General features: G+C 44.9%; 4 protein-coding genes and 1 long non-coding RNA gene across 9 annotated transcripts; 2 read left to right on the top strand and 3 right to left on the bottom strand.

The window, feature by feature from the left end:
* Positions 1 to 1549: 1549 nt before the first annotated feature.
* Positions 1550 to 9134, bottom strand: ANAPC7 (anaphase promoting complex subunit 7). 2 transcript variants are annotated; one of them, XM_053959944.1, is made up of 11 exons: positions 8904 to 9134; positions 7650 to 7836; positions 7049 to 7168; positions 5856 to 5967; positions 5479 to 5632; positions 5229 to 5371; positions 4874 to 4991; positions 4316 to 4512; positions 3436 to 3660; positions 2875 to 3025; positions 1550 to 2008 (listed from the first exon to the last, which is right to left on the bottom strand). In XM_053959944.1, exons 1-11 carry the CDS (start codon positions 9002 to 9004, stop codon positions 1819 to 1821), a joined length of 1698 nt encoding a protein of 565 aa, XP_053815919.1. In that variant the 5' UTR covers positions 9005 to 9134; the 3' UTR covers positions 1550 to 1818. The 2 variants fall into 2 exon arrangements, with proteins under 2 accessions (XP_053815919.1, XP_053815921.1); XM_053959946.1 differs by lacking the exon at positions 8904 to 9134 and adding an exon at positions 8695 to 8831.
* A 95-nt stretch (positions 9135 to 9229) lies between these two features.
* LOC128796990 (uncharacterized) lies at positions 9230 to 14655 on the top strand. Of its 3 annotated transcripts, none has more exons than XR_008433963.1 (4): positions 9230 to 9469; positions 9597 to 9745; positions 9850 to 10005; positions 14163 to 14655. It is a non-coding gene; the product is annotated as an uncharacterized LOC128796990 (long non-coding RNA). The 3 variants fall into 3 exon arrangements; XR_008433961.1 differs by lacking the exon at positions 14163 to 14655 and adding an exon at positions 10961 to 11199; XR_008433962.1 differs by lacking the exon at positions 14163 to 14655 and adding an exon at positions 10961 to 11199 and having other exon boundaries at positions 9231 to 9423.
* On the bottom strand, positions 10490 to 15271 carry ARPC3 (actin related protein 2/3 complex subunit 3). The gene is made up of 7 exons (XM_053959125.1): positions 15049 to 15271; positions 13912 to 14011; positions 12870 to 12946; positions 12541 to 12609; positions 12154 to 12280; positions 11753 to 11847; positions 10490 to 11012 (listed from the first exon to the last, which is right to left on the bottom strand). The coding sequence occupies exons 1-7, from the start codon at positions 15253 to 15255 to the stop codon at positions 10950 to 10952; spliced, it is 738 nt and encodes a 245-aa protein (XP_053815100.1). The 5' UTR covers positions 15256 to 15271; the 3' UTR covers positions 10490 to 10949.
* Positions 15272 to 15928: 657 nt separating this feature from the next.
* Positions 15929 to 19886, bottom strand: GPN3 (GPN-loop GTPase 3). The gene is made up of 8 exons (XM_053959122.1): positions 19803 to 19886; positions 19614 to 19722; positions 18787 to 18954; positions 18241 to 18365; positions 17473 to 17588; positions 17076 to 17172; positions 16576 to 16704; positions 15929 to 16171 (listed from the first exon to the last, which is right to left on the bottom strand). Exons 1-8 carry the CDS (start codon positions 19848 to 19850, stop codon positions 16109 to 16111), a joined length of 855 nt encoding a protein of 284 aa, XP_053815097.1. The 5' UTR covers positions 19851 to 19886; the 3' UTR covers positions 15929 to 16108.
* Positions 19849 to 26616, top strand: DENR (density regulated re-initiation and release factor). Of its 2 annotated transcripts, none has more exons than XM_053959123.1 (8): positions 19849 to 20061; positions 21158 to 21260; positions 21969 to 21988; positions 22101 to 22185; positions 22800 to 22889; positions 24949 to 25065; positions 25539 to 25678; positions 26328 to 26616. In XM_053959123.1, exons 1-8 carry the CDS (start codon positions 19849 to 19851, stop codon positions 26370 to 26372), a joined length of 813 nt encoding a protein of 270 aa, XP_053815098.1. In that variant the 3' UTR covers positions 26373 to 26616. The 2 variants fall into 2 exon arrangements, with proteins under 2 accessions (XP_053815098.1, XP_053815099.1); XM_053959124.1 differs by lacking the exon at positions 19849 to 20061 and adding an exon at positions 20068 to 20275.
* Positions 26617 to 26945: the final 329 nt, after the last annotated feature.

Raw genomic sequence — 26945 nt, 5'->3', positions numbered from 1 at the left:
TACAACTAGAAAGCTAATGCAGCTACCCAGCTTTCAGCTGGTGAATGCTGAGTTTGAGGAGAAAGCAAAGTTTTTTTAATATAAAAATAGATGCTTTGAATATCTTGCCCATTTTTTCTGTTACGAGACACGTGATGAGCTGAAATCCATCCACTGCATCCCACAGCAATGGCAAAGATAGGAAGAGGACAAGGCCTTTCATTAATTAAAGTCATTAATGAAATATTTGCTCTCCCTGAGATGTTACACATTTGGTGAATCTGCTCACTGGAAGAGCAGGAGCAGTTTATGCCAACCCAACTGCCACGACAGCTTTGCTCTGCTGTTCTTCCCCTACCACCTTCAAAGAACCATAACTCAGTTTGGTATTTTGGAAACTCTAAAGCCCACAGAATTCCAGAGAGAACAGACAAGCAGCTGTTTTCTTTTCTTAAATGGATGAACTATTGGACTCCTCTGTAAGCCATGACACACCAGAACATTTCCAAAACAGACAATAATCTCCCTCTTTTGTTGTGCATTTTTGATACAATATCACAGAGGGATATTTTACCCTTATCTGTCTTTCAGGGAGAAGCTTCTTTTCCATGTCATGTATTTGTAACAAACAGCCATTTTTCCTCCAACTCAAATACTCAAAACTATTTTTATAGCTTTCTAAAAAGTCTGTGTGCTCCAGCATACCTGTGGTAACAAAATAAATACAAAAGGAATTAAACTCTTGATATAAAGATTATAAAACCACATTTTGGTAAGGACTAAGGGAATCAGAACTGTAAGAAAAATAAGTAATTCCTCTTCCCACACATCAAGCCCACAGAACTGAAACAGTTTCTAGATTACCCAAAGCAGTTCACCCTTGAAATGCTGAGGTTAGGAATTTGTACATGAAGCAATTTTGCTTCAAAAGGTGAGGGAAAAAGACATGAATTCAAAAATTACCTGACAAAGCCAGGAAGTATATAAACATGGGAAAAACAGGACAATGTGTGTATTTGCATAATTTAACATTTCTTCAGCAGTGCAAGAGGGATTAATTCTTTTTATAGCATTTTAAATGTCAGTACACAAAATGTAAAGTGCTTTGAGTCACTGCTGCAAAACCTTCCAGGAACATACTGAAATAAAACTAAACTGCATTTTAAAATAAATGCTCATGTACAGAGTTTAAGTGATTGCAGTGTTTAGTAAGGGTTGAAGAAATTACTTTAATTCTCCACCACTGGCTCAATTCTGTACACAGAGAAATTAGTCAGCTACAAAAAGTGTCTGGGAAGTCCAAGTTGCTTATTGTCCCAAATTTATCCTGGACAGCACAGGTAATGCCCTAGAAAAAGACAAATTAATTCAACAAACACAGCAAAAGAACAGTGCTGCTTTCAGCCACACTCAAGCAGCTCCCCCAGACTCAAATGGCTGCACACAAATGAGCATGGCCTTTCCCACAAAGGAGTACAAACCACTGTATTTACAACTGGCCCAAGCACACTCAGCCCTGGACAGAACTCAGACATTGTCTTCATCACAAACAACAGGCTCATTACACACCTCAGATTCTGATGGTTTTAGTTTTAGCAGGAATTTTTCAAAATGAAAGTTGCAAATAACCTTGGATGCAGTTAGTCCCTTACACTTAATAAATAAGAAGCATCAAGAATCTCCACAGTATTGAGATGCACAGAACTATTAATTGCTTTCAGAGTCTATTAAAAAAAAAACCAAGTCCTTTGTTACTGAAAAAGAATCAGGGTTTCTATTCTTCTAAGAAGAGTGGCCCCAGTGGTGTGTTCAAGTGCCAAAACAAGCAGCAGGAGGCTTTTACTGCATCCCAAACCACTGTTCTTGATCTGCCCACTGAGCTGCTTCGCTGTCACTGCCTTCCAAGTCCCCCTCTTCTCCACTTCCCTCCATGTCATCCACATCTTCTTCCTGGGTGGCATCTGTTGGACTTTCCTCTTTTTCCATTTTCTGCAATCCTTCCAGTGACTTCTGATCGTTTGGATCCAAACTGAAGAAAGGAAGGAAAATAAAGCATTGTCTTGAAACTTTTTTCTCTTTGTGGCCTCAGTGTAAAGAGTAACAATAAAATCTCATCCTGTTGTCTGCACTTCCTGTTTAACATCATCAGGAAGCTTATTTTAGATGATGATGCAACTTCCCCTTGAGCTGCTGTAACACTGAGTCTTGAATCTCTTTATAAAACAGTTCTGATCCCAGAGAACACGTTTATCTAAACATCCCACTCTTCCAGAAAACTTAGTCACCTCTCCCAACAATACTAATTATAAAGCAACATGAAAGCAGTAAAAATTTAAATGACTCTGACTAAATATAATCTATGCAGGCAAGAACCAGCTGACCCATTTAAACTGTGCAAGTTTGCAGAGGACATAATGTGCTGGATTTAAGGCAAATTGAAGATGTTGCAATCAAAACATGGGAATATTTAACAAAGTAACACCCTAAAATAGCATTTAGATTATGTTAAATTGAATCATACTATTTAAATTTATCAAACAGCTAATTTCTATATTCACCTTCTAGTGTAAAGGAATGGATCCTAAAGTCTGACTATAAAATAATTAATAACTATAAATAATTCCATGCCTTAATCCTTTTGTTAGTCAAGGAATCACAAGCCTAGTGACATATTTAGCATTAATACAGTTCCTACATTTTCCACTTCTCAGTTTGAAATCTTAAGACCAACCAATTCACGAGCAGGGTGTCATTTGTGTGGTTTTGTTATTTTAAGGGAGAATGACACAAAGCCACCTCTGATTCCCATCCTAATCCATCAGGAGCTCATCTTTTTACTCAGTGAAACTGATTACTGGTTCTTTTAAAGCTCCTGCAGTCCCAGGGGTGCTTTACCTCAGGGCTATGCTGTACTGGTCCATGGCTTCCTGGTACTCGTTGACAGCCACCAGGAAGTCCCCCAGGATGCGGTGCAGGACACAGTCACTCTGGTTGGCCAGGGCATTCCTCAGCAAGGCAATCCCATCTTCATACTTCTGCTCCCTGCCTGTTCACAGGCAAAACTACTGTTTTAATCAATAGCTGAGACAAATCTATAAAAAGTCACAGTGTTCACGGTCTTCCCAACACAAGGCTATTTGTCCCTCTAGACCTGTCAGTAGAGCAGTGCTCTGCTTCTAGCAGATTAACTTTAAACAATGAATTTTTCTTGCAATAGCTATTACATTCACAATTACATCTACTCTGAAGTCAAAACATTCTGTTTGCAATTGCTTTAATTGTAATATCAGCTGCTGGATTCAATTAAATCCTGTGATTTTTCCCTCAGGATACAACTGATAAACCCCTGGACTGTATCATCACTGTCACATCCTTCACATGGATGTAGCTCCAGAACACCTTTCCATGTACAAGGGTATTTTTAAACAAACCAACCCAGAGGAAAAAGGAACTTACTGAGAAGTTCTGCTTTCTTTACCACAGCTTTAATGTAGTCAGGTCTTTGTGTGAGAGCTTTGTCCAGCAATGTTTTTGCCTTTTCCTGTGTGACTGGGTCCTCCAGGCAGACTGTGGCCAGCAGGGTGAGGGTCTGTGCATTTGCCCCCAGGGTTTTGTACACGTTGTTTGCCATCACCATGGCTTCACGGATGCTGTTGGATGCCAGGTAACACTCGATGAGACCTGGTGATGCCAGATTGGAAACACTTCAGGGTTTGAGTCAGCACCACAGGCACTCAGCTCTCTATTATTTGCACTTAGTAGCACTCGGGTGTTGAACAGCTGACACTCCAATAAGCAAATATAAATTGTAATTGAGAAAGTGAATCCATGCTTGTCAACATACTCATTCTACAGATAATTGACTTGATGTTTATTAATGGTCAGGCACTGAAAAAAACCTCCAACCCTAAGTACACCTAATCTAATGTTTTTGTCCAATTCCAATACTGAGAGAATTAATACTTCACCTGGACTTTTCACTACTTGAAGCTGCTGTTGAGATCAACAAGATTTAAATATTTCAACAAGTACAACAAAACAAAGCTCCCAGCAGAACTAACCATCAGTTACCGTCATCATCCAAAAGTGAGCTGCTCAAAAAACCCAAGTCTTGTTTACCTCCAGATGAAACCAAACAAAACCCAAGAAAACCCCTTTTTGAACATCATTCTTACAAACCCAGGCGTTCTCTCGCATCCCTCGCCTGACCACACCGTAGGTTTTGGGGTAGTAGTTATTTACAGGAGGAAAGAACTGCTGTCCATTCCCTTCCCTCACCACCAGCGTGGCACCATCCCTCACAGAGAGCAGCTGTGAGCAGCTGCCCAGGGCTCACCCTCGTAGCAGTCCAGGCGGCAGGGCGCCAGCCGGATTGCCTCCCGGAAGTGGATGATGGCCTCCTGCACCCGGCCCATGTTGCGCAGAGCAGCTCCCTTCAGCAGCAGGGCCTGGACACTGTTGCTGTTCAGCTGGATAGCTTTGGCTCCCAAGTATAAGGCACGGGAGTATCTTTTGCTGTAGAAACTGTGACACCTACAGAAAAAGGAGAGGGATTGTAAACACACGCTGCCTGCGGTGCCTGTGCGCAGTCGTGGGGGTTTTGAACTTCTTGTATTTGAAGTTAAGAAAAGAACTGCTTCAGAAATTTAAAAACACCCAGTACAGGAATTAAAACTGTTAGTATTTAATATATTGTTGGTATTGCACAGGTGTGTAACTCTAAATTTCACATACAGGAAAAAAACACAATAGATATTTACAGAGAGTTACCCAAGAACACAACAGACAGGACAGAAAAGCACCTTCTGAACAAAACAAGCTGAACCCACTGTGTCAGCTGTAACCCACCACATTCAGCACATGGAGAGCTGAGGTGAGAAAGAAAACAACTCACCCAGACACCACCCAGGGCTCTGCATGTTGGTCAGAAATATTGAAGAGCCGGCAGCCCAAGTTCTCCACATCCTCCAGCCGACCCTCGCGAGCCAATAAATAACCATAAACATCCATTCCTAAAGACACACGTTGGGGGATCAATCCTCAAGAAATAGAAAGCTCATTCACAAGAAAAAAAAAAAAGCCACACAAACCACAAACACCTACTTTAAACTGTGCAACTACCTAGAAGGGCTCAAGACATGCAGCTTCTGAATGTCAATTCTGAACTGAAAGCTGGGTAAACAATATATAATATTCCACTGCATGTAGCTGTTACTCTTCAGGTCAACCTTCTCTCAGGATTTACTCACCTTTTATTAGGTAAGGATCCAGCATTTGTGCTTGTTCAAATTTTAGGATAGAGTTTTTATTGTCTCCAGCTCTGAAGTATAGGTCTGCTAAGCTCCCCAGCAAGTCCACATTATCCCTCAGCAATGACTTCTTCTCTAAAGAGCTTAAAGGGAAAAGAAAATGCCTGTTATTTATAAAAGACATTTTGAATACCATTATATATAAGAATTTATATATGATTTGATTGCACCACGCTCTTTCAACTCTTACCAAATGGTGTTTATTGCTCTGGTGTTGTCTCCAGTATGCACAAAGGCGTATGCCTTGATCCACACGGAGAGCCAATCCAAGTTGGGAATGCTCTGGATTATGTTGATGGTCATGGAGGCCACTTCTGCTCCCTTCACCGACAGCGAGAGCAAGCCTGCTTAGAGGGGTTCATACATCAGTCTCAACCACCCAAAAACTGCTTTTGATACAAATTGTCTGAGGAGCAGAAACTCCCTCCCTTGACAAACAGCTGTCACAGGGCTTGCTACAATTTCTACAGTGTGGGTATGACATGCAAATGCAAGACAGTTACAGAAGTGTAATTAAAATTTTAACAGGGCTGAACACTGCAGTGCTGACAGAGTGCAGACACCCACCTAGGATGGCATCCAGGGCCAAGGGACACTGCCTCAGCACCTCTTTGTAGCTCGTCACCGAGGAGCGCTCCTGGCCTGCCTTCTTGTAGAGATTTGCCAGCATCATATTGATCTGCAGAAAACAGAAATGTGGGGACAGTCGAGTGTGAGGAAGGAGAAAGAATCACTAAGAAAGGTCACAACTCTGTCTTCAAGCCTGCCTGCCTCTGTTCTGAGCAGAACCTGCATTTCTGAGAACACTCCAAGGTACCATATCGTACAAAATGGAAACTGTGGCTTCTTTCTGAGTACAGAAATAAAATCTACATTCTCTTGCACGTGCACAGTGCACCTTGAAACCTGTGTTTTGCATCAAAGACAAAAGATGGGCAAGCACATGATGCCAAGAAGGATCTGTACATCCATTAATCAGTCTCTTCCAGGAATCCCTCTGTGTCCATGCAAGTGTTTGAATTAGCTTAGCAAGTCAAAGAAAGTTTCCATTCAGCTTCTGAATGGAGCCATGATTGACCAAGGAACAGAAATTATCTGAGCTCCTCACAACACAAGTAGCTTGTTTCTGCTGCAGCACTTTCATTTGCTGGTCTGTATAGGCAAAAAGTTTGCTTTTCTCAATCTTTTCTTCTTTGTCTGTTCTGCAAGTTGGTCAGAACACTCAGAATTAACTGGAGTTTAAGCCATGTACACTTTTAGGACAATTTAACATGAAACACAGTTGACTGATCTGATGTGTTAATCTTTTAAGCCCCTCTGAGTAACAGAGCCAGCGAGCAAAGACTCCACAGATTTGGCTCTGCAGACCACAAAGGGATCTAAATATTTAACATTATCTAAACTGTTGCTGAAAAGGATTAAAAGATTTTAAAAGGTGGAGCACTAGCAAACCTTCTACTTGCCAAAGTCTCCAGCCTTTCAAGGATTTGGCATTGCTCCAACTATACAAGAAGTTAATAAAGATGCACAAAACATTTAATTCCTTAATTTTTTTTCTTTAAATTCTTTCTATCAGAGGAAATACAAAATTGGTATTATTTTAAAGAAAAGGGTCCAAATCAGCTAATTTAAAATTAGGAAATGCTACCAAACAATATTTAACTAATGAAAAAGACATAATGCCATTAAATCTACATAATATGTTCTGCCCTAGAGATACACTGACCACGAGGTTGTGACAAAAACCTGCCAGAATTCACCTTTGGAGTTCTCTGCCTGGAAGGAATCCCATCAAGAATAGCAATGGCATCTTTATCTTGCTTCAGCATTGTGTAACATTCAGCCATTTTGTATTTCACTTCAATTTCTGATGGTAAACACTGAAACAAAAAATAAAAGATTTAAATATGATGTTGGTTCAATCAGGTATGAAAATTTTAATAAGGTTTCCTCATAAATATTTATACTGTGTTGAAAAATATCTGGTGCATGTAAGTTAACACTGCAACTCACTGCTAGTTCATATTGTTCCTGTCTTCAAATTAAAAGTATGAAGTACACATACTGAAAAATTTCATGCTGGAGACCATTTTAAGTTTTGCATTAGAAAACACCACAGATATTATCCAACTAATTAGCCTTAAATGTCAGGTTTATTTGACATGATAAATGCACAACCTAAGGTGGTTAAGAGACATGTAAGGGTGATGCTCAGAGATGTGGTTAGTGATGCACTTGGCAGGGATTCAGTCTAAAGGATCTTTTCCAGCCTCAGTGACTCTGTCAAGATTTGAGTCAGCAACATTACACGGAAGGGGGAAGGTGATCACTTGATGCAGCACGTTATCAATTCTTAAATACCTGGCCCTGGGGTGTTGATGCAGCATTCCCAGTAGAAGGCCTGACTTTGGAGGTTTTACTTAAGGCTTTTTTCTGCTGTAAGGCCATGGTGTACTTGCTGACAGCATTCCTGTACTCCTTGTCATGGAAGAGGGAGTCTGCATGATAGACAAGGAGCTGGTACTTCTGAGAGGGAGAGAACAGCTCCCTAGAAGAAATGCAGACAGAGAGGCTGAGATCAGATGGCTGCAAAAGAATCCAAACCTTACAGATCCCAAGTATTTGTAGCTTTGATTTGTCTGGCTTCAACTTGCAACTGCTGCAGCTCCTTCACTGCACTGGAAGGACCATTGGGTAACAGCACTGACTCCTCACACAGGGCTTATCTCACCAATTTCTTTTATCTGTAAACAAACAAATCCAACAGCCATTCCTGACACCTGGTCAGCAACAGCAGCTCAATGTTTGGCTGCTTGGCCACTGCCCCCATCCTTTCTGTAACAAGCCACAGGCTGTAAACATCCATTACACTGCATAACTTTCTCCTAGGATTCATTCACCTTTTACTAGGTAAGGATCCAGCATTTTGCTGGTTCAGATTTCAGAACTGAGTTTTGTTTGAACTCAAGTTTAAAAGTGTTTTGTTTAGACTCAGGTTTAAAAGGCAACCCAGCTCCTTGTACAGCTGTTCTGGTCCTAATCCCTGTTCCTACATTATAAAAACCCCCTCTATAAAACTCTTAATATGTGTGCAGACCAAATGACCCAACTGTGGCCTTCCAGGACCTGAATGGAGCCAACAAAAAGCACGGAGAGAGACAATTTACAAGGGCCTGGAGTGCCAGGAAAAGGGGGAATGGCTTCACACTGACAGAGGGCAAGCTTAGATTGGGCATTAGGAAAAATTCCTCCCTGTGAGGGTGGTGAGGCCCTGGCAAAGGCTGCCCAGAGAAGCTGTGGCTGCCCCATCCCTGAAGTGTCCAAAGCCAGGCTGGACTGGGCTTGGAGCAACCTGGGATAGTGGATGGTGTCCCTGCCCATGGCAGGAGGGCTGAAACAAAACAACCTTCAAGGCTCCTTCCTTGCTGGTTCTATGATTCTCTGCCAGGACACCCGTGCTGTAGCGGGCACCCCAGAGGGACGCTGATGCTGAAACCCGAACAGAGGCGGGCTCCACCCGCGGCGGGGGCGGGGACAGGGACAGGGAGAGCCCAGGAGCGGCCCCGCTCCCTCACGCCCCGCGCCCCGCGCGCCCCCTGCCGGCGGGGCACTCACGGGTTGTTGCCGCTCATGGTGAGGAGCAGCCCGCTGAGCAGCCGCACGTTGGAGTGCAGCCCGGCGGCCGCCATCTCGCGCACGTGCTCCACCACACTCATGCTGCTGCCGCCGGCGGGGCGGAGGGGACGGGACGGGGCGAGGGAGGAACCGGCAGAGAGCCCGAGCGAGGCACCGGCCACGGAGCTGCCGCCGCCGCCCGCCGCCACTCCAAAATGGCGCCGCCCAGGGGTCCTCGCGCGCCGCCGCCTGCAGGCGGCCGAGGCGCTGCCCGCGCGGCCCGACAGGCGCGCGGCGGACAGCCCGCGCCGAGGGGCCCTCGCGGCGGCGGGAACGGGCGTGAGGGGAGAGCGGGGGCCGGGCGGGGCCGTGAGGGGAGAGCGGGGACCGGGTAGGGCCGTGAGGGGATCCGCTCTCCTCTGGGTGCTCCGGGGCGAGACACACACTGTCCGTGCCTCCACAGCTCCCGAGTCCGCCCTTTGTCCTTCTGCGAATACGCTGATGGTTGCGGCAGCTAAATGTGAGTGAGGTCTCCGAGGTAACGGCGCTCCTGCATATAAAAATTGGTAAAGGAGGAGAAAAACCTCTCAAAACCTACATTTCTTCTGGGAAATGCCTCACTGGGCCTTCCGTTAACTACAAGGATAGACTGGGAGATGAATAATAAACTTTATTTTCCCACCTTTATTACAGAAACATTTTAAAACATGGCTATCCTACTCCTAAAAATGGAATCGGTGAACTTTCGGTTTGGACGTGCCATCACTGATATTGGGAGAGGAACACAGCTCTCAGCAGACAAATACAGCAGGCAGCAAAACATCACCAGCACTGGGCTTCAGGTAACACTAAAAAGTGTGTTAGTGCTCTGTGGTGAGTGTGACACAAGTCCTGCCTTGGAGGAACAAAACCTGAATAAACTAAAAGTGGATTTGTGTTCTTCCAGAAATCCTCAGGACAGCCACTTTTTACCAGTTTGTGAGTGTTTGAATGCACCATCAGGAAGGCAGCCACAAACCCAGCTGTGTGGGATCTGCCTGTGTTACCCTGTAAAGGCATTTTGGGAGCACAGCTCTGAGGAGACAGACTGCTAAATAAACAGGTAAATGGCTACAAACTGCAGGCCCTGTACTAATCCCAGGGTTCAGAGAGAATGAGTAATTTCCTATTGATTAATGTTACACAGTAATCATGGAATCACAGGATGCTTTGGGTTGGAAGAGACCTTAAAAATAATCTCATTCCACCCATGGGCAGGGACACCTTCCACTATCCCAGGTTGCCCCAAGCCCCATCCAACCTGTCCTTTAAGACTTCCAGGGATGGGGCAGCCACAGCTTCTCTGGGCAACCTGTGCCAGGGCCTCAGCACCCTCAGAGGGAAGATTTTTTTTCCAGAATCCAAAATAAACCTGCCCTCTGTCAGTTCAGAGCCACTCCTCCTTGTCCTGGCACTCCAGGCTCTTGTTGGCTCCCTTCAAGACCTCCAAGGCCACAATTAGGTCACCCCAAAGCCTTTCTCCAAACCAGAAAAAACCTCTTTGATTTCTTTGAAGGCTGTCCATAAGACACACAGTAGTTCCCACGTTAATTACAAGCAAATTTTATTGAAAACAAGGTAAAAATCACTGCACTGGACAACACAGCGTGAGAGGTCTGTTTTCCCTGGACATACGACACCCAGACTCCAGCCAGCAGAGCAATGACACAGCTCCCCTGCCCCACAGCCAAGCCCACTTCTTCTCTTAAATACAAGCCCTGTTTTAAATGCTGTAGCCACGACTACAAAGAGCTTGCATCTGAAACAGCACGTTAGAAATCACTTATTAAGCACCAGCTTAATAATATTTGCTTACACAACTTATCTTTTTGTTCTCCCTCTATCACTCATTGACAGGTTTGGTTTTTTCTTTTTTTTTTCCTTTTTTTTTTTCTTTTTTACTTCATAAGCACTTAATTCTTTCTTGGTACAAAATGTATCCAAAACAAAAGGCAAAAGACTCAAACATCTTGCTGTGGAAATGCTTAAAGTTGTTGCCACTTTGCTTCACTGCCCAGGGCCTGAGAGACTCTTGTTCATGAACTGCCTCTTCACAAAGCAGATCCACCACTGCAGAAGGAAGTACAGAGTCAGAAAATCAGAAGTGGTTTCCACTGACTTTAAAGTATTCAATCTCTGACACACAACAAATATTTTACACATAGTTTTTTTACACACTGGTTTCTACTTGAATTGAGGTGAACAAGACAACAGGAATGGACACAATGAGTTCATATTACAGGACTTTGAATTAGAACGAGAAATTCTACTTTGTCTTATTTTACTTTTATTGTATTTTATTCCAATACAATCATAAATGAGGGATGCATCAGGAAGCTCTGCCTTTGAAAGTAAATTAGCCTAAGTGATTTTGACATTAAAGGCAGTCACATTTGCACATGAAACATGTGAACACTAAGGAGGTGACTCATTCATTGATTAGTGATTTTTTCAATCTGGACATGAGGCAAAACAGTGGACTTCAAAGCAGCTCTCAAATCAGAGCTGCCTGGGAAGAGAAACAGCACCTCTCGTGCTTGTGAACTCCATTTGCAACCCCAGCCACGAGCAGATGTGCAGTGCTTTGAAGAGCTGAACCAGACACCTTCTTATTACTGCCCAAAGTGGCATTCACTGTCATATCACATTAGATTAAATTTATTGACAACTTGCAGCTGCCATGTCACTGCAAAAACAGACAGGCTTGGCTGAAGTTACCCTCACCCCCTCTTCTCACTTCTCTCCACGCGAGGCTGAGCAAACACCCCTGACCTCTCACTAACTCTGTGCTGATGCCACTGAACTCGTACCTTGCTTGGCTTGTCGCTCTGAGGATCAAACACTTTGTCACAAAGGCGAAGGCCGGTTTCTTGCCTCAGCTGCTGCAGGTAGGCCCTCATCACCTCTGAAAGCAGCACAGCAAAACCAGGGTAAACTGGGCAGCACCAAGCCAAACTGGATTTAACAGGGACACATCAGACATCGCTGCTTAAAGCAGAGAGGGAGTTTCACATCTGCAGGCACTCCCAGCTGGCTGAGTTGATTAGCTCAATTTATCTATAGAACCTGGGGAATCCTCAAGGTCAGAAAATCCAGCTTGTGCTGCCTTCAGAAGACACAGCAGATTTGGAAGATTTAGGTTTAAAGTAATTTTTCTAACAAAAGTGCAGTTAATAAAGTGTGACACTCAGAGGCCCTGGGTCAGCCTTACCTTCCTCCTGCTTGTTGGCAGGTTTGGCATAAATGGCGTTCAGTGGAAAGCCAGGCTCCCCTGGGATTGGGAAGTTAGTGATTCCTAGTGTGTACATTTCCTTCTCTCCTTGGCCCTTGGAGTTACACTGGAAGAACCAGGCAAACATTGGGTTAGCAGTTATGAACAAAAGCTGACAGAACATTAGACCCAAATACTTTACAAATCTGGAACATGAAAACTCATCAAGAAGAGCAACACAGCCTTGAGGTATTTGAGGCTCTGACAACTGGGACTGGGGTGAACAGGATTATTCTCCCCTGGAAGGAGAATATCAGGAATTCCTTTCCTTAGAACAATCCTCAGAACAGACTGTTTCCCACCTGCACAGGAATTCAGTTTTCTTACCTTTTGCAGCTTTTTCAGGCACTCAGAAATGTAGAGGGTCACATAGATCAGTGTTCTGTCAGCCTCATTCTGCAAAACAAGAGCAGGAACCTTAGATGGCAGGGCTTTGTGGAACTGATAAAGTCTGAAACAGGAATTCATTCAAGCCATTTTGGGCTATAGTTTCCCCATGAAAGAGAGATTTGCAATTCATGACATTTACCCAACTTTAAAGATTAAGTGGAAGGGCAGTTTTTGTGATCTTAGAATTACTTCCCTGAAAATAAATTTATATTCACAGCACCAACCCTCCAAAGAAGTAGAATATGCTCAGTATCTCAAAAAATTACCTTAATTTCATAATTTTTGAAGAAAACATTAGCTTTGAAATAGTAGATGGCTTCATCTATAATATCTGTGTCCTTAGCTATAAAGAAGAGATACAGAGTTAAGCAGTGCACTGTTACACTACATTTGTCATAACTTTTACTCACTGAAATACATAAATAAGGATTACTGCAAAAGCAAAACCGTGGTATTTACAAAAAGCAGAAGTCATCACCATGTAACAGAAAACTTCTGAAACACTGTGAGTTCAGACTGTAATATTTAAGCTTCCTACTCCCTTCTCCTTCCCCTCTGATATGTCCCTTCACAAACAGCAGCAATTCAGCAGTTCCTCACTTTTCTATCACTTTTGAGTAACTCATCAGAGTTTTAACATCATAAAAGGATAGAAAAAAAAAGTTTTTTGAGAAAGCACAACCACTCAGATTCCATTATCCTCTTAAAATAAAGGAGACAGGCAGAACACAGAATCTGACCTCTGCTACCATCAGAGACTGCTTAAATCCAGAAACATTTCATTTCCCTTTGCAAACTGAACCTCACATTTCTGGGGAATCCCACAGCTGGGAAGTTCAGGTGTTGAAGGGAAATCTGTACCTGGCTGCCCATGGGCCCTTTCAGGGTGCCTGGAACTTCACTGCAGTTTTTGAAGCCCCACACCCGTAAGTGCTGCTGTCCCTCAGAGCAGCCCAGAGCGCGAGTTCTCTGTGGCTAAACCCCACTTCCTCTGACACAGAGGCTTCACACCACCACAGCCTCCTCAAAACCCTGCTCAGGAGCACAGGGGGAAGCACCAGAACAGCAACCAGAGGCTTGGATTACTGAAACCACTAACTCAGCACAACATGGAGCACAGGTATCTGTGCATAATTATTTTCTATGATTTGCACAACTGAAGTAGTTGAAAACTTTCCTCCTCTCTAAACTGCAAAGCCTTCCATTTCCCACCAGTGACTCTTCTCATCACTCTTGCTGGGGCTGGCTTAGAGCATCCCCTGAGGTGATGAGCTACATCCAATAATTCAGAGATTATTATAAACTTACTTTCTCGAGGTGCTGGGCCCTTGAACTGGCTTCTGATGGGTAACAGTGCCATGTTCCCAATTAGCTTGGTGTCTGAGTCCATTAAAGTGGAGTGGTAAGCCTAGAGACAGGGAGAGCTGGTTATTGATCCTACTGAAAATAGACACTTCCATATCCAATCACGTGTCTTCATCAAACAGGAGTCACAGCCTAGTTCATTGTGATGCTTCCAGCATTTTTCCTTGCACAAACAATTGATATTTTCTATTTAGGTCCAGATCTTAGTGTCATTCTGGTGAAGACCAGGAAAGCACCAGGAGATGGGATAAAATCTGTGTTGTTGGTCTGCAGGCACATTTCATCCCCAGGCTGCCTCATCCTGTTACCCAATCCTGGCAGCACCAAGGGGTAACAGCCCTGCTCACCTGCCTGAGTTTTGGGGCATTGCACTGAAAGTTAGTTGGTCATTAAAAAATAGGTAATTTATTTCCATGTCTGGCTATTAATAGTGGATCATTATAAATAAAGCCAGGCTTAATGCAGTAAAAAAATAAAAATAAAACCAAAAAATCTCCAACAAAACTGATTTAAGTGAAAAACAAGCCAGCTTTCTGCATACAACAAATTCTTCCTGGAAAACCGATTTTAAACAACTAATGAGTTTAGTTTTAGGCACTTTCCAAGGTGCTGTGCAGGCCACTGGGAATCCCTCATCTCACAACCCACCTTTTGCGGGGGGCAGAGGAGGATGTGACTGGGAGAGGCTGGATGCAAAAAACAGTTTATTTCACGGAGTGGTGGTGTGAACAAAGCCAGAGCAAAGCCCTGCTGTGACCGCCCTCTCCCCCGCTGCTGCCGGGGCTCGCACCCTCCCGGCTGCGGGTGGATCCGTGGCAGGGGGAGGAGAAGAGGAAGAGGAAGGCGCCGGCCTTGCAGCAGCCTCCCACGAAGAGCCATTCCCCGCTCTCAGCAGCGCTCCCCGCAGCTGCAGCCCCTCGTTCCCCCCGCAGTGCCCGCGGCCGGACCCCGCAGCAAGCAGAGCCCCTTCCCCGGCCCGGGATCGCCCCCGCCGCCCCCGGCCCGGCCCCGCCGCCCCGCGCCCTCCTGCCCGCGCTGCCGCCGCCGGGGCCGCGCGGCGCCGGGCGCGGAGCCGCTCACCGGCATCTCGAAGGGCAGGAGGCGGCTCGGCGGGGCCGGGCGGGAGGGGAGCGGGGCGAACCGGGCAGGACAGCGGGCACAGAGCTTCCTCCTCCGTCTACGCTGCAGGAAATGAGGCAGCGGCAGAGGCGGTGCGAGGAGGGGAAGCGGGAGCCGTGCACCGCCCCGGAGGCAGCGCACCGGGAAAGGGATCCCGGGAGGAGGCATCGCCGTGCCCGGGCACTGCCCGTACTGGGAACGGCCACGGAGAGGCACTGCTGGTACCGGGAGGGGTCCCGGGAGGCAGCGCTTTTGTCGGGCACCGCCCGCTCGGGGAATGGGTTCCGGCATGCTTCGCTCGCAGCTGGCTTGCACGGGGCACTTCGTGTAAGGAAGCACAAGAGGGGTCCAAACGCGCTGTGGTCAGAGGGATACAATATTTTAAGGTGCACACTCCAATTGCTATCAAACCATTACCTTCCCTGAGACCCAGCGTTGCTGAAATTGTCCCCTGGTATCTGACTCCTGGCATGAGTCAGGGAGACAAAGTGGGGACGTTTGGAAGGTGAGTCACAATAATTCACCTGCAGGGCTGGGGTTTATCCTTTCAACACACCCTAAGCATGGCTCATCCCAGTGGCAGTCTGGAGGCGAATTAAACCACGGTAGTTTCTCCAACTGTGGAGTTTTTGAAAGGTTTAATTGGAGTTTTTAATGGTTTAATGGAATTTTTGAATGGTTTAATTCAGCCAGATCAAGACCTCCCACATACAGATTTTTCTGAGTCTTTTTCCTCTGGATATGCAGGATTTGCTGGTCTATTGAACCTCTTGCCCAGTTCTGGCTCTGCTTTTTTATATGTACTAACACTGGCCTATGTATTTTATAACACACACAAGCATAATAAAAAAAAATGTTTATTAAAGTAATTACAAGGTCATGTAACTAACTCTCCATTATAAATATTAGTTATTTTACAGATAAAGCATCAAGTGTGTTTGTGTAGGGGTTGGGGTTTTTTAATTTCATTTTTATTTTTTACCAAAAGCCAAGTATTTTCCTCCCAGTTTGAACATGTTTCTTACTCATCCACATGATCTTGAAAGTATTCATCCACAAGAGCAGATTTATCTTCTTCACATTCCTGTCAAAAAAAAAAAAAAAAAAAAAAAACCAGAAAAACATAAACCTTTGTGGGTTGAACACAGGAATCATTAGGGGACTTTGAACAGTCATGCAGGAAAAAATCTTAGTGATCTCAGTGGTACTTTCTGACATTTGAAGGTTAAAACTCTGTTAATTTTGAAAACCAAAGCAATACTTTTAAACAACCATTTGATCAACCTGCATATGCAAGATTATATTAAAGAATTTAATTTTTATAACTAAATGAAGATGATACAAGCATTGTCACTGAAAGACTAAACATGGCTTATTTTGAACCGTACTACGACAATAATTTATTAGCAAGGCAAAGAACATATTTATATCACCACTTCTATTATGGATACTTTCTAATTTTTCATCTTCTCACCAATAGTCCCTTACCTTTGGTTCTTTAAATTCCAGATCTTCTCCATACTGAATGGTGAAGTCTATGTGCTGCAGAACGATGTTTATGCTTTCCTCATCAGAGCGATCCAAAGGCAGGAATCGAACCATACCATAGTCATCAATCTACAGAAGGATTCAAAGGGACTTGGCAGGGAAATGCACAAAGTTCACTCTCAACCACAGCACTCAAAGCCACTTCCTTAAACCACTCTTTTCTGGACTTCTAAAATACCATTTAAAGTCACACTGCAAACCATTGGCAATTCCCTACTCAGAACACCTGGCTACCAATCCTAAGTTCTACACAGCAGCAAATTCCCAAAACTGCCAACAGAAAAGAATTCAAAGGAAATGTATTGGCTATAATCCAGATATCAAAAGTATCTTATCAGTAGTATCAAGAATCTCATGCTAATCTGAAAAAAAAAATTAGTTAAAAGAAGCAAAAAGCGATAGTGAATTTTAGGGTACCAGCTCAAAAGCAATGTACCTACCAATCCACATATAGATTTGGTCAGTTTTTTAAACCTTTTGCTTTTCAATATATTTGTAGAATCTTCAATCATAGAATACATATCTGGATCCAAGTACCTGGAGAAACAAAGTCATCATCAACACTGAAAGTCTGTCATTCAAAATGACACAAAAGATCCAAGATAATTATTTACAGAAAAATCCAGAGATCAGTACAAACATGGAGCTATTCTTTTGACTCTGACTAAGCTAAGCATCCTACCCAGATGTTTAAAGATTATTGTTTGAAATAAACAAAATCCATCTTCTCCCATTCCAAATGAGTATGTTTTAATTGTGGGAAACATTAGACTCAACTTGGAGTGAACTTTGCCTCAGTATATTGTACTACAGAGTAAATAATTTTTTGGAACTTACTTTTCTATTTCCTTCTTGGCTTTCTTGCTCAGCAAATCCATTTTGGTCATGACGTTAATCTGTGGAATCTCCAAAGATATCATTGCACTGAGAGCCGCCAGGATTCCAGAAATAAACTTGAAGAGGATGAAAAATGATGTATTAAAGTACACAAAACCACAACACAAACACGCAGGACACTCAACCACAGGCCAAATCTGGTAATGAATATATGAACACGGACACAAAGCCATATGAGGAATCATTCTCTCTGTTGGAAAAAGGAGGTGCCAAGTACCCCCTCAATTTTTGGAGCCTCAAATATGGATCTGCCACTGAAAAGGGCATTAAGAAAACCCAACCCTTCTCGGGATAGTTACTGCTAAATGGGGAAGGTGGCCTGCTTGTTCTTGGGATCTGAGAAAGCTCTCATGGAATCACAGAAGAATTTAGGTTGGAAGGGACTTCTGGAGGTTTTCTGGCTCCTACAACTGCTCAAACAGAAGCACTTCCAGGTCAGAGCAGGCTGCTCTGGGGTTTGCCCAGTCACGTTTTGACTCTGAACCCTCACTGCACAATCCCTCTGTGCCTGTCCCAGTCTGTTCACTCTCACAGTGCTGCTTTACATCCATCTGGGATTGTCCTTGCTGCAGACTGTGTCTGAGGCAGAGCAACCACATCTCCCTGGACCTGGCAATTTTTTTTTCTGGGCAAACCCAGCTCCCTGAATGGCTCAGACTTGTTGTTCTTTATAAAAATGAACTTTATCAACAGATTTCAAATGGATACCTTGAAAGATTCCACCATGAACTGAGAATCCACAAGGAAAACTCCACAGACACGGAATTCCCACTGCTGCAGCTGCTCCACCAACTGTTTCATCACTGGCAGGTGTGTGTAGAGTTCAATCTGACCTGGGGCACACTCAGGATGTTAACAGGTAGGAATGGGAAGCAAACAGGAACAGTCCACAGTTCTATGCAGACAGGGGAACTGCACTTAAATAAAAACTAGTAAGGAAAGCACCCTCTTTTCAGGCAGCTCTGACTGTGTTTGGGTGAAATAGAAAAGAAATAAAAGGGGGTTTTTCCTCCTTTGGTCTCCAGTTAGTGTTAGTCTGCAGTTGCTACAGCTCACGATGCTACCAAACATCTGTGCAGTCACCCAGATCAGCCCAGGACCAAGTTCACTCCTGAGACATCTGAAAGTGACTCTGACAACTGTTAATAGCTCAACAAAATGGGAACTATCACAACCATCCACAACCAAATGTTCCAATTTGCGAATTTCCCAACGCTTATGACGAGTGATACCAAAACATTGGTGTGGGTTTACCTGGGCAATCAAACAAAACGTAGTCATCCTCCACGTGCCCGAGGCTCTCCTCCAGCCAGCTGAAGTTATTGGCAAAGTATTCCATGCAGAACACCAAGCCACCATTGGGGCCAAACCTCAAGGACTCGTCTTCCATGACATCGTCCACTTCTATCAGCTCGCGGATGTCTGCGACAACACAAACGGCCCCAAGGGCAGGGCGTGAACTCTGCAGGCAGCGGGGCAGCTGAGAAAACCAACAGGACTTCCCAGCAGCGCTGGGTGCAGGGGGATCTCCCTGCCACAGGCACAGCCGGCAGCCAAACACAACAGGTTATGGTCATGAAACTTACACAGATGCCTTCACTCCCCAAGTAAATACATGCTAAGTACTTCCCGGGACTTATTGAGGGGGGTCTTTTGAGGGTTCCTGGTGGTTGTCTGGGAAACGTCTCATTCCCCAGATTTTTCTCTTATGGTCCTGGATCTTCTAATGAATCTCTTCTCCTGAAAGTATCTCAGCTATGTGGCCAGGTCAAGGTGCACTTTTCGTATCATCTTTGTTCAGACACAAACACTGTTGTTGTTCATGAAACTGAGGCACCTGCCAGTACGTACCAATCACTGGTGCAGGTAAATACAGGGATTAAGAGTGCATTAACCTCTGACATAGGCGCTGAGCACTATTTGCTACCCGACTAGAATTATTCACCGATTTAAGGATCACACGCTATTTCATTGAAACGATTTTCCATCATCTTCCCCCACCGCTGCATGGGCTCCGTTTTAGAGCAACAGAAGTGGTCCGGTCGCACGGAGCCCAGCCGTGCCCGGGGGCCGCCGCTCACCTGCCATGACGGGGTAGCTGAAGAGCTCGGCCGCCGGGTCCAGGTTCACCACCTGCACGGCGCGGCCCAGCGCCTCGCAGTGCTGCACCATGGTGGAGCAGTACGTGCTCTGCAAGGCACACGCGGCCGTCAGGAGCCGTCAGGGAGCTCCCGCCGCCCTCCCCCGTTCCCCGCCGTTCCCCCGCTCACCTTCCCGCTGCCCGCCGGGCCCATCACCAGCTGCGCGTACCGGGGCATGGCTGCGGCGGCCCGGCGGGGAATGGCCGCCGCGGCGCACCGTAGCTCGGCCGAACCCCTGACGGCTCAGCGCATGGCCCTGCCCGCCGCGGTACGGCGAGCCGGCGGGGTCAAAGCGTGCACGCCCCTCTCGCGAGACGGCGGCGCTGGGGCGGGCGCACGTGCGCGCGCGGTGAGGGACCGGGACCCGCCGCGGCCCGAGGGGCCTCCGGTAACACCGACACCGCCCCCGGGCCCCCCCCGCCGCGCTCCGCTCAGCCCCCGCCTGGCGGCTCCCACACGCGCCCGCTCCCTCTCCTCCGGAGCCGCGGCGCTGCCGCCCCTGGCAGGGATCCCCCCCCGGTGCTTGTACCGAGCATCCTCCCGGCGCCCTCCTTTCCGTCAGCCCCGGCACCGCCCCGCCCTGCGAGCCCGTCCCTCCTCAGGTACCCGAACCGCATCCCCCCGGCTCCCCCCCTCTCCATCCCCTCAGTTCTGCCCCCACGAATCCCCCCAGCCCGCCGTGTCCGTGATGCACGCCCGGTGTCCCCGTTCCCCCGAGCCGCCCTCACTTTTTCCCCCTGACACCCGGCGCACCCCCGCGCCCCTTCGGGGTCCTCCTGAGCCCCCAGCAGCCTCAGCCGCGCTGTGCCCATCCCGCCTGGCCTTGTCCCCCGAACCCACCGCCTCTGGAACTTCCCCTCGCCGTTCCTCACGGCTCGGCACAGCTTGTACCACATCCGAAGCCCCCTCACACATATCCTCTTCGTTCCCATCGTGCTGGGGGATTCCTTGTGTGTTCCAAACTCTTTCCTTGTTGACTCCTAAGTCCCTTTCTTAAAAACGTGTGTGTAGACCACTATTAAATCCATTAGTGGCTTGAGTTTGCTTTCCTTTTTTTATGCTCTGTTTTTTTCGCCAGTGTTCTTGGATCAGATAGTCACTCTTCAGGCACTGATTTAAATGACCCCTTTCCTTTGCTAATATGCAAGAGGTACCTGCCCCCAGTGCCCCCACTGTTCGTGTGCCACTGATTTAACATGATACTTCACGGTGTCCTTAACCCAGTGTGTTCTGTAATTCCATGTGGGTTTCTGAAAGATTTCCCTTCATTTTGTGGCGTTTTGGCTTACGTGCTAGAATTCCAGTACCGCTTGGTGCCCTTTGTAGCAGTTTTCCTCACGTCTTCATTATTTCTGACTCCCGTTTTCCTCTCACTCTCTTTTGACACTCGCCCCCATTTCCTCCGGGGCTCTTGTTGGGTTGGGAGGGCTGTGAGTGACCCAGAGCCGGAGCGTGGGTGCTGATTCTGTCCCTGTGACCCGCAGGCCTGTGACATGGCCACGGACGTGGCCGAGCCCGTGGTCCCTGACTGCAGGAGCGGTGCCAGGTCCGACGCCGATTACCCGCTGCGGGTCCTCTACTGCGGAGGCAAGTCCTGCCTGGGGTGGGAGTGGGAGCACACATCTCTTCCTGCAGGAAGCCACTGGCATTGGCACGGAAAAGGCCTCTGGGCATTAGTGGGATAGCAAGAAATGGAATGCATTAAGCTGCTCTGCTGTGTTCAGAAGTGTTCTTTGCTCGTTCCGTTTGTAGTTAGGTGGGTGAAATTTAAAGGGAAGTAAATTGGTGTGTTTTTAGATGGGAATGTCATTTTGCTTCAGGCTGGGATAGAGTAGGAAACAGCCCTGTTGTGTGTGAAAATCTGCACAGTTGGTTTGGGGTCCCCTCTCTGGGACATTGGCAGCTCTTGGAGAAAGGAAAGCTGACCAAACCACCTGGTGCTTTGTTCAGTGTCTCTTTTGCCTCAGGTAGATGTGGTGTTTTGTTCTGTAGCTTTTCCCAACCTTGGACTTCTCCTCCCCTTCCCTCAGTGACTGGCAGCTCTTGCTGTGATGGTTTTATCCTAATGCAGAGCGTGTGAGCACAGGTCTAATGAGAGAGGGATTAAAATATGGAGTGGCAACAATAAAGAAATGTTTTTGAGTCAGTGTGTGGTTATAACCAGAAGTTATGTAAGAACTCATCCCTGACTTTGAAACACCATTTAGAATTTAATTACTAAAGCTGTAAGTAAAAAGGTGAAAAGTAAAAATTCCTTTTGTAATCTGTTCTTTTTATTCCTCCTTCTTTCTCCAGTCTGTTCGTTGCCAACAGAGGTGAGTTAATTGTTGTCCAAATTTCCTTCTGTCCTATTGTGCCCTGTTTTGGTGTATTTGTGATGCATTTTGTCATTCCTCCACTAACAACATTCATATGGCTTTTCTCTAGTACTGTGAATACATGCCTGATGTGACTAAATGCAGGCAATGGTTAGAAAAGAATTTTCCAGATGAGTTTGCAAAACTTACAGTTGGTAAGAGTCTTTTCTATTTTCTAACTGATATGTGTCCTTGGACATATTTAGAAATATCTGAGCTTGTCCACTTATCTCTTTCCTTTTCCTGATGTATCATGTGAAAGTTAATGCTCTGGATGCTGTGAAATGAATTTTATAATGTCAGGAAACACTAAATAATCAATTTGTAGTTTCATTAATAATATTTGAGCTTTCTTAAGGTTCCTGCCATAAACAGTCACCCATGCACATGTTTCCCATCAGAGTTAGTTTATTGGATTTTATGTCTTTCCAGTCTGCAGTGGATGGCTGGAGGAAAGGTCTTTAATAATGGGGAACTTATTTGTTTGCATTTGGAATTTCATTATTAATGTTATCATTATTTCTGTCTCTCTGTTCAAGAGCCTTTATTGAAATTGTCACTGTAGCTTGGAGCTGAGGCTTTTCTGGAGTCTAATTTGCATAAATACTGTAATGAAGATGTAACATGCATCAGTCAAAAGGCTGCTGCACTTCAGCATAGTTTACTGATTCAGCAAAATCTCACTTTACCTTACTTTCTGTTCCTGTAAAGCTGCGGGTATTTGATCACTAATTTTTTTTTTCCCTCTCTCCTTTCTGCTGCATTTAAGAAAATTCACCTAAACAGGAAGCTGGGGTTGGAGAAGGCCAAGGAAATGTGGGAGGAGGAGAAGAAGAGGAGAAGAAGAAGCAAAAGAGAGGCAAGGTCTAAATAGTTGATTGTGGTACTGATTTCAAAGCAGTTTGGGGCATCCCTTTCTCACCTGCTGGTCTGCAGCAGGGCACGAATCCCTTGCATTTTGGTGGTTAGCTCTGGAATATAGGGAATATATAGGGAATATATAGGGAATATAGGGAATATCTTCCTCCCTGTGGTCGGTGCCAGTGGAAATGTTGGACAGGAAGGCCAGGCAGGGAAAGGTGACCAGCATCCTGTGCCCCACTGTCCCTGTCACCACTGTCACACTCACTCAGGGAGCAGTTCCTCCCAAGCTGAAATCAGCTGGCATTTCTCCCGGAATGCTGTGCCCTGTTGAGCAGCACTTTATGGGCTGCTTGCAGAGTGGAACAAAGGCTGCTTCCCTCTGTTAATGCCTCATGACTCTGCTTTTGCCTTTGTTCCTTCCACCTCTCTGTATTCACAGAACAGGATTTGGTTTCATGTTTTAAATTTGTTACCTGTGTCTCCATTAGCAGCTGTGTCTCCTCCCAGCAGTACTAATGAAAAACATTTTCAAAACCCAGCTTTGGAAGATATAAAGTTCTGTGGAACAATTTAAACACACTTTTATCTTCGATCCTTGGAGCTCTTTCTGCTGAATTAATTAACATGCTTTCCACCATAAATCAGAGTTCTGGAGCTGTTAATGTGCATTTGCCTGTGCAGTGTCAGTTGTGTGTTATGCTCCAGAAATTATGGTTAATACCCAGTAAGTGTCATATTTTATGCCACATATATTTTTGTTTTATTTTTGGTGTCTTGGTAACCAGTTTAATTTACCTTCTCAGCAGGCAATGTGTAGTGACAACAGTAATTCGTGTTCTGTAACTTGGATGCTTTTCCCAGAGACTTCAGGAGATTTTATTTCAACATTAATTTGTTATGAGGGGTGGTATGATTAGTTTTCAGTCTGGCTTTTGGTTCTAAAATAATAGCGTTTAAAATATTTGGTGATTTTTCTCCTAGAATCTTAAGTTCCATGAAAACTTACAGTATGGTGTTAAGCAGGATGATGTAAGAGTGACTATAAGAGTGTGAGGGAAAACAAGAACAAACTTCATAAGACACTGCTGAAACTCACAGAAGGAAATTTAAGGCATAAATTTACTGTCTAAAAATTTTCAGATGCCAGTTTATAATAAAACAGAATTGGAAGTGCTGCGTGTTAGAAACAGAAACAGTCACAGGGGTTGGTTTACTTGTCATAAATTCTTTAGGTTTTCATGCTGAGAAGGCTCAGAAACATGAAACTTTGGTTACCCTGGAAAAACATGATGACTGTACACAAAGTTAGCTGAGATCTTAATCTGGCTTGAGGAATCCTAATGAGTGGAATGTATCTTTTGCATGCTTTACTCTGACTCAGAAATGCCTGAGATGGGGAGTGTTCCCACAGGCTGGCCTAGGAGCAGGCAGGGGGAAGGGTGGTGTTAAATGGTGTGGAATTGGGGTGCTGTGGCTGGCTGCTGTCACAGGTGTGGGGTTGGCTGCTGGCTCACATTTCCACGTCTGGTTCATTGTGGGGTCGTGCACAGGTGTCCAGAACTTGATCCTCTGTTTAACCCAGCAGCCTGAGGAAAGCAAGACCTTGTGGCCTCAGGAAATGGGCATGAGCAGCTTGCTTTGCCTCAGGCACAAACCATGAGGATGTTAAAATAGTTGTGGAAAATATCAAAGAAAAATTTATTTCTCGAGCTACGCCCAAGGAACAATGTAAATGTAGACCAAACACAGTGGTTGGTAAAGTGTGGGGAAAAGCCCCTTTTTTTGCTGATTGTAGTGGGGGTCTGCTGTGCAACCTGTGTTTGAATGCACATTTCACATGTATGTATTGTTATTTCCCATCAGACTGGACTTTGATGCCATGGGATCTTTCTTAAATAATAGTAAATCTCAGACAATAAGCAAAATACATTTTTGTGTTGGGGAGTTAACAGTTTCTTTGTTTATAGGGACAAAATCTGACCTTGTATGCTTTTTTCTTTGATGAACTATGACATAATTTAATTAATCATGTAACCTTATGCTCTGTTTTAAAGGTGGAAGAGGTCAGATAAAACAGAAGAAGAAGACTGTGCCACAGAAAGTTACGATAGCTAAAATTCCCAGAGCAAAGAAAAAATATGTCACAAGAGTGTGTGGCCTTGCCACATTTGGTGAGTTTGGGTTTTCCTGGTATTGGATGTGCCTGCCTTTAGCCTCATGATGCTTCTTCTGGCTGTATTCCATGGGGGAATCTGCTTCCAGCTGTGAGATTAAAGTCCCAAGGTGCTTTTAGCAGTTCCAAAGCATGTCAAAGGTACACTGACTTCCCACAGGGATTAATTATTAAGGTACTTACTGCCATGATTTTTCAGACAAAGAGGGTTACAGTTTTTTTTGAAACAGGGTGCAGACTCACCTCAACAGAACATGTAGAGGACATTCAGCAGTTTCTACCTTGAAGCATTTGTAGAGTCAGATGTTTTGGGTGTAAACAACAGACTTGGCTTTCAGGGGAAACTCTAGCAGAGCTTCAACTGTAAAGTGCCACTACTTTTTCAAGTTAAAACAAGATTTTGGCTTTAATCTTGAGGAAATATTTTTATGACAACAACTGTACTTAAATTGTTCATTTTCCCCTGGGCAGAAATCGATCTTAAGGAAGCACAAAGGTTTTTTGCTCAGAAATTTTCCTGCGGTGCCTCAGTAACAGGAGAAGATGAAATCATCATTCAGGGGGACTTCACAGATGACATTATTGATGTAATCCAGGAGAAGTGGCCCGAGGTAATAAACCCTTCTTTCTCTCAGGAAGACACACACTTTTCCACACTAGCCTGTGATTTACCAATGATTTTGGAAAAGGGTTTCATCTTTGGCAGCACAGATTGCTGCACAAAAATAAAAGAGCAGTTGTTGCATTCCCACCCTACAGTGAGGGAGGCATGTCAGAATAAATGCAGCTGTCAAATATCTGTGCCTTCTTTGTGACCATTTCTTAACAGTGAGTGTCTAAGTATTCTTACATTGCCATCCTATTTTTCAACACCTCTTAAAATACTGCAAAATTAAAATAAACAAAAAAGCCCCAAGCCCCACACATTTGTGCTTCAAAAGAGATCAGCTAGTGTGGGTTGGACTGAAATTTAAGGCTGAGAGCTGTAATTGCAAGGGCTTTCTCTGACTCTCCCTTGTCCTGGCATTTCCCAAGTGGAATTCTTTATGGTTTAACCCCATAGGCCTGTCTTTATTCCCAGCCCTGCAGGCTCAGCTGTGTCCTGTAAGCACATGTCACTCATACAGGATTTACAGCAGGGAATCTGGAATGGGGCTGTTTGCTTCTCCCACACTTCACTGCACTTACAGGGGTGCACATTGAAGGAGGCATGCAAAACAAAAATACTTAATTTGCTGTGTTGTGCCTTTTTCTCTCTAGGTGGATGATGACAGCATTGAAGATCTTGGAGAAGTCAAGAAGTGATAGTGGAAGACTACCTTTATTTAATTACATGGTTATAAATGATATAGCAAAAGTGAGGCTTCTAAATCCATTTGCTCTGCAGTGAAACTGTGGAGGACCCATATCCTTGGCATTCTCTGTATAGGCTGCTTGGTTTTCTTTTTTGTTCTTGGGGGTTTTTTGTGATATTTGCCAAAGTTAAATTGAGGTTCTACCATGCTTAAGCATGAAGTAGATTTAAATAAAATTACTGTTCCTCACTGAATAGTTTCTGAGGTTTTTTGCACCTACTTTCCTCTACCTATCTTACAGGAAAATAAGAATTTAAGGCATTAAAAGTTTGTTTTTCATCTGCTCTTCTTTCTGCTGAGCTTAACTGAATAAGGCACGTGGCTGATGTAGACACTTTTACCTTTCATTTACCTGGAGAGAATTTTAGAAATCAGAATGGAACAAACATTCTCAAGGTTTGTTAGCAGTGAAAGAACAGTGAATCCTGAAGGGGTCATTCTACATGCCTGCCGATTTAATTATTTTGATAAGTGGAAACACTGAGAAATCTGTGACTATGACTTAGAAATTTATCCTATTTTC

This window comes from Vidua chalybeata, chromosome 18 (assembly GCF_026979565.1).
Source record: "Vidua chalybeata isolate OUT-0048 chromosome 18, bVidCha1 merged haplotype, whole genome shotgun sequence".
Taxonomy (NCBI): Eukaryota; Metazoa; Chordata; class Aves; order Passeriformes; family Viduidae; genus Vidua; species Vidua chalybeata.
This window is presented reverse-complemented; position numbering and strand designations above follow the sequence as displayed.

Excerpts from the sequence above, each read along its gene's own strand:
- GPN3 (XM_053959122.1), bottom strand. The coding sequence starts at position 19,850 with ATGCCCCGGTACGCGCAGCTGGTGATGGGCCCGGCGGGCAGCGGGAAG. Across the intron at positions 18,366-18,786 it reads CGTTTTGTTTGATTGCCCAG|GTCAGATTGAACTCTACACA; the intron begins GTAAACCCACAC and ends AGTGTGCCCCAG. Across the intron at positions 16,705-17,075 it reads CCAAATCTATATGTGGATTG|ATTGATGACTATGGTATGGT; the intron begins GTAGGTACATTG and ends ATCCTTCTGTAG.
- ANAPC7 (XM_053959944.1), bottom strand. The coding sequence starts at position 9,004 with ATGAGTGTGGTGGAGCACGTGCGCGAGATGGCGGCCGCCGGGCTGCAC. Across the intron at positions 5,968-7,048 it reads CCAGGCAGAGAACTCCAAAG|ATCAATATGATGCTGGCAAA; the intron begins GTGAATTCTGGC and ends TGTTTTCTGCAG. Across the intron at positions 4,513-4,873 it reads GAGCCCTGGGTGGTGTCTGG|GTGTCACAGTTTCTACAGCA; the intron begins GTGAGTTGTTTT and ends CTTTTTCTGTAG.
- DENR (XM_053959123.1), top strand. The coding sequence starts at position 19,849 with ATGGCTGCGGCGGCCCGGCGGGGAATGGCCGCCGCGGCGCACCGTAGC. Across the intron at positions 20,062-21,157 it reads CGCGGCCCGAGGGGCCTCCG|GCCTGTGACATGGCCACGGA; the intron begins GTAACACCGACA and ends TGTGACCCGCAG. Across the intron at positions 21,261-21,968 it reads GCGGGTCCTCTACTGCGGAG|TCTGTTCGTTGCCAACAGAG; the intron begins GCAAGTCCTGCC and ends TTCTTTCTCCAG.
- ARPC3 (XM_053959125.1), bottom strand. The coding sequence starts at position 15,255 with ATGCCTCCTCCCGGGATCCCTTTCCCGGTGCGCTGCCTCCGGGGCGGT. Across the intron at positions 11,848-12,153 it reads TGCCAACAAGCAGGAGGAAG|AGGTGATGAGGGCCTACCTG; the intron begins GTAAGGCTGACC and ends TGCTGCTTTCAG. Across the intron at positions 11,013-11,752 it reads AGAGCGACAAGCCAAGCAAG|TGGTGGATCTGCTTTGTGAA; the intron begins GTACGAGTTCAG and ends TTCCTTCTGCAG.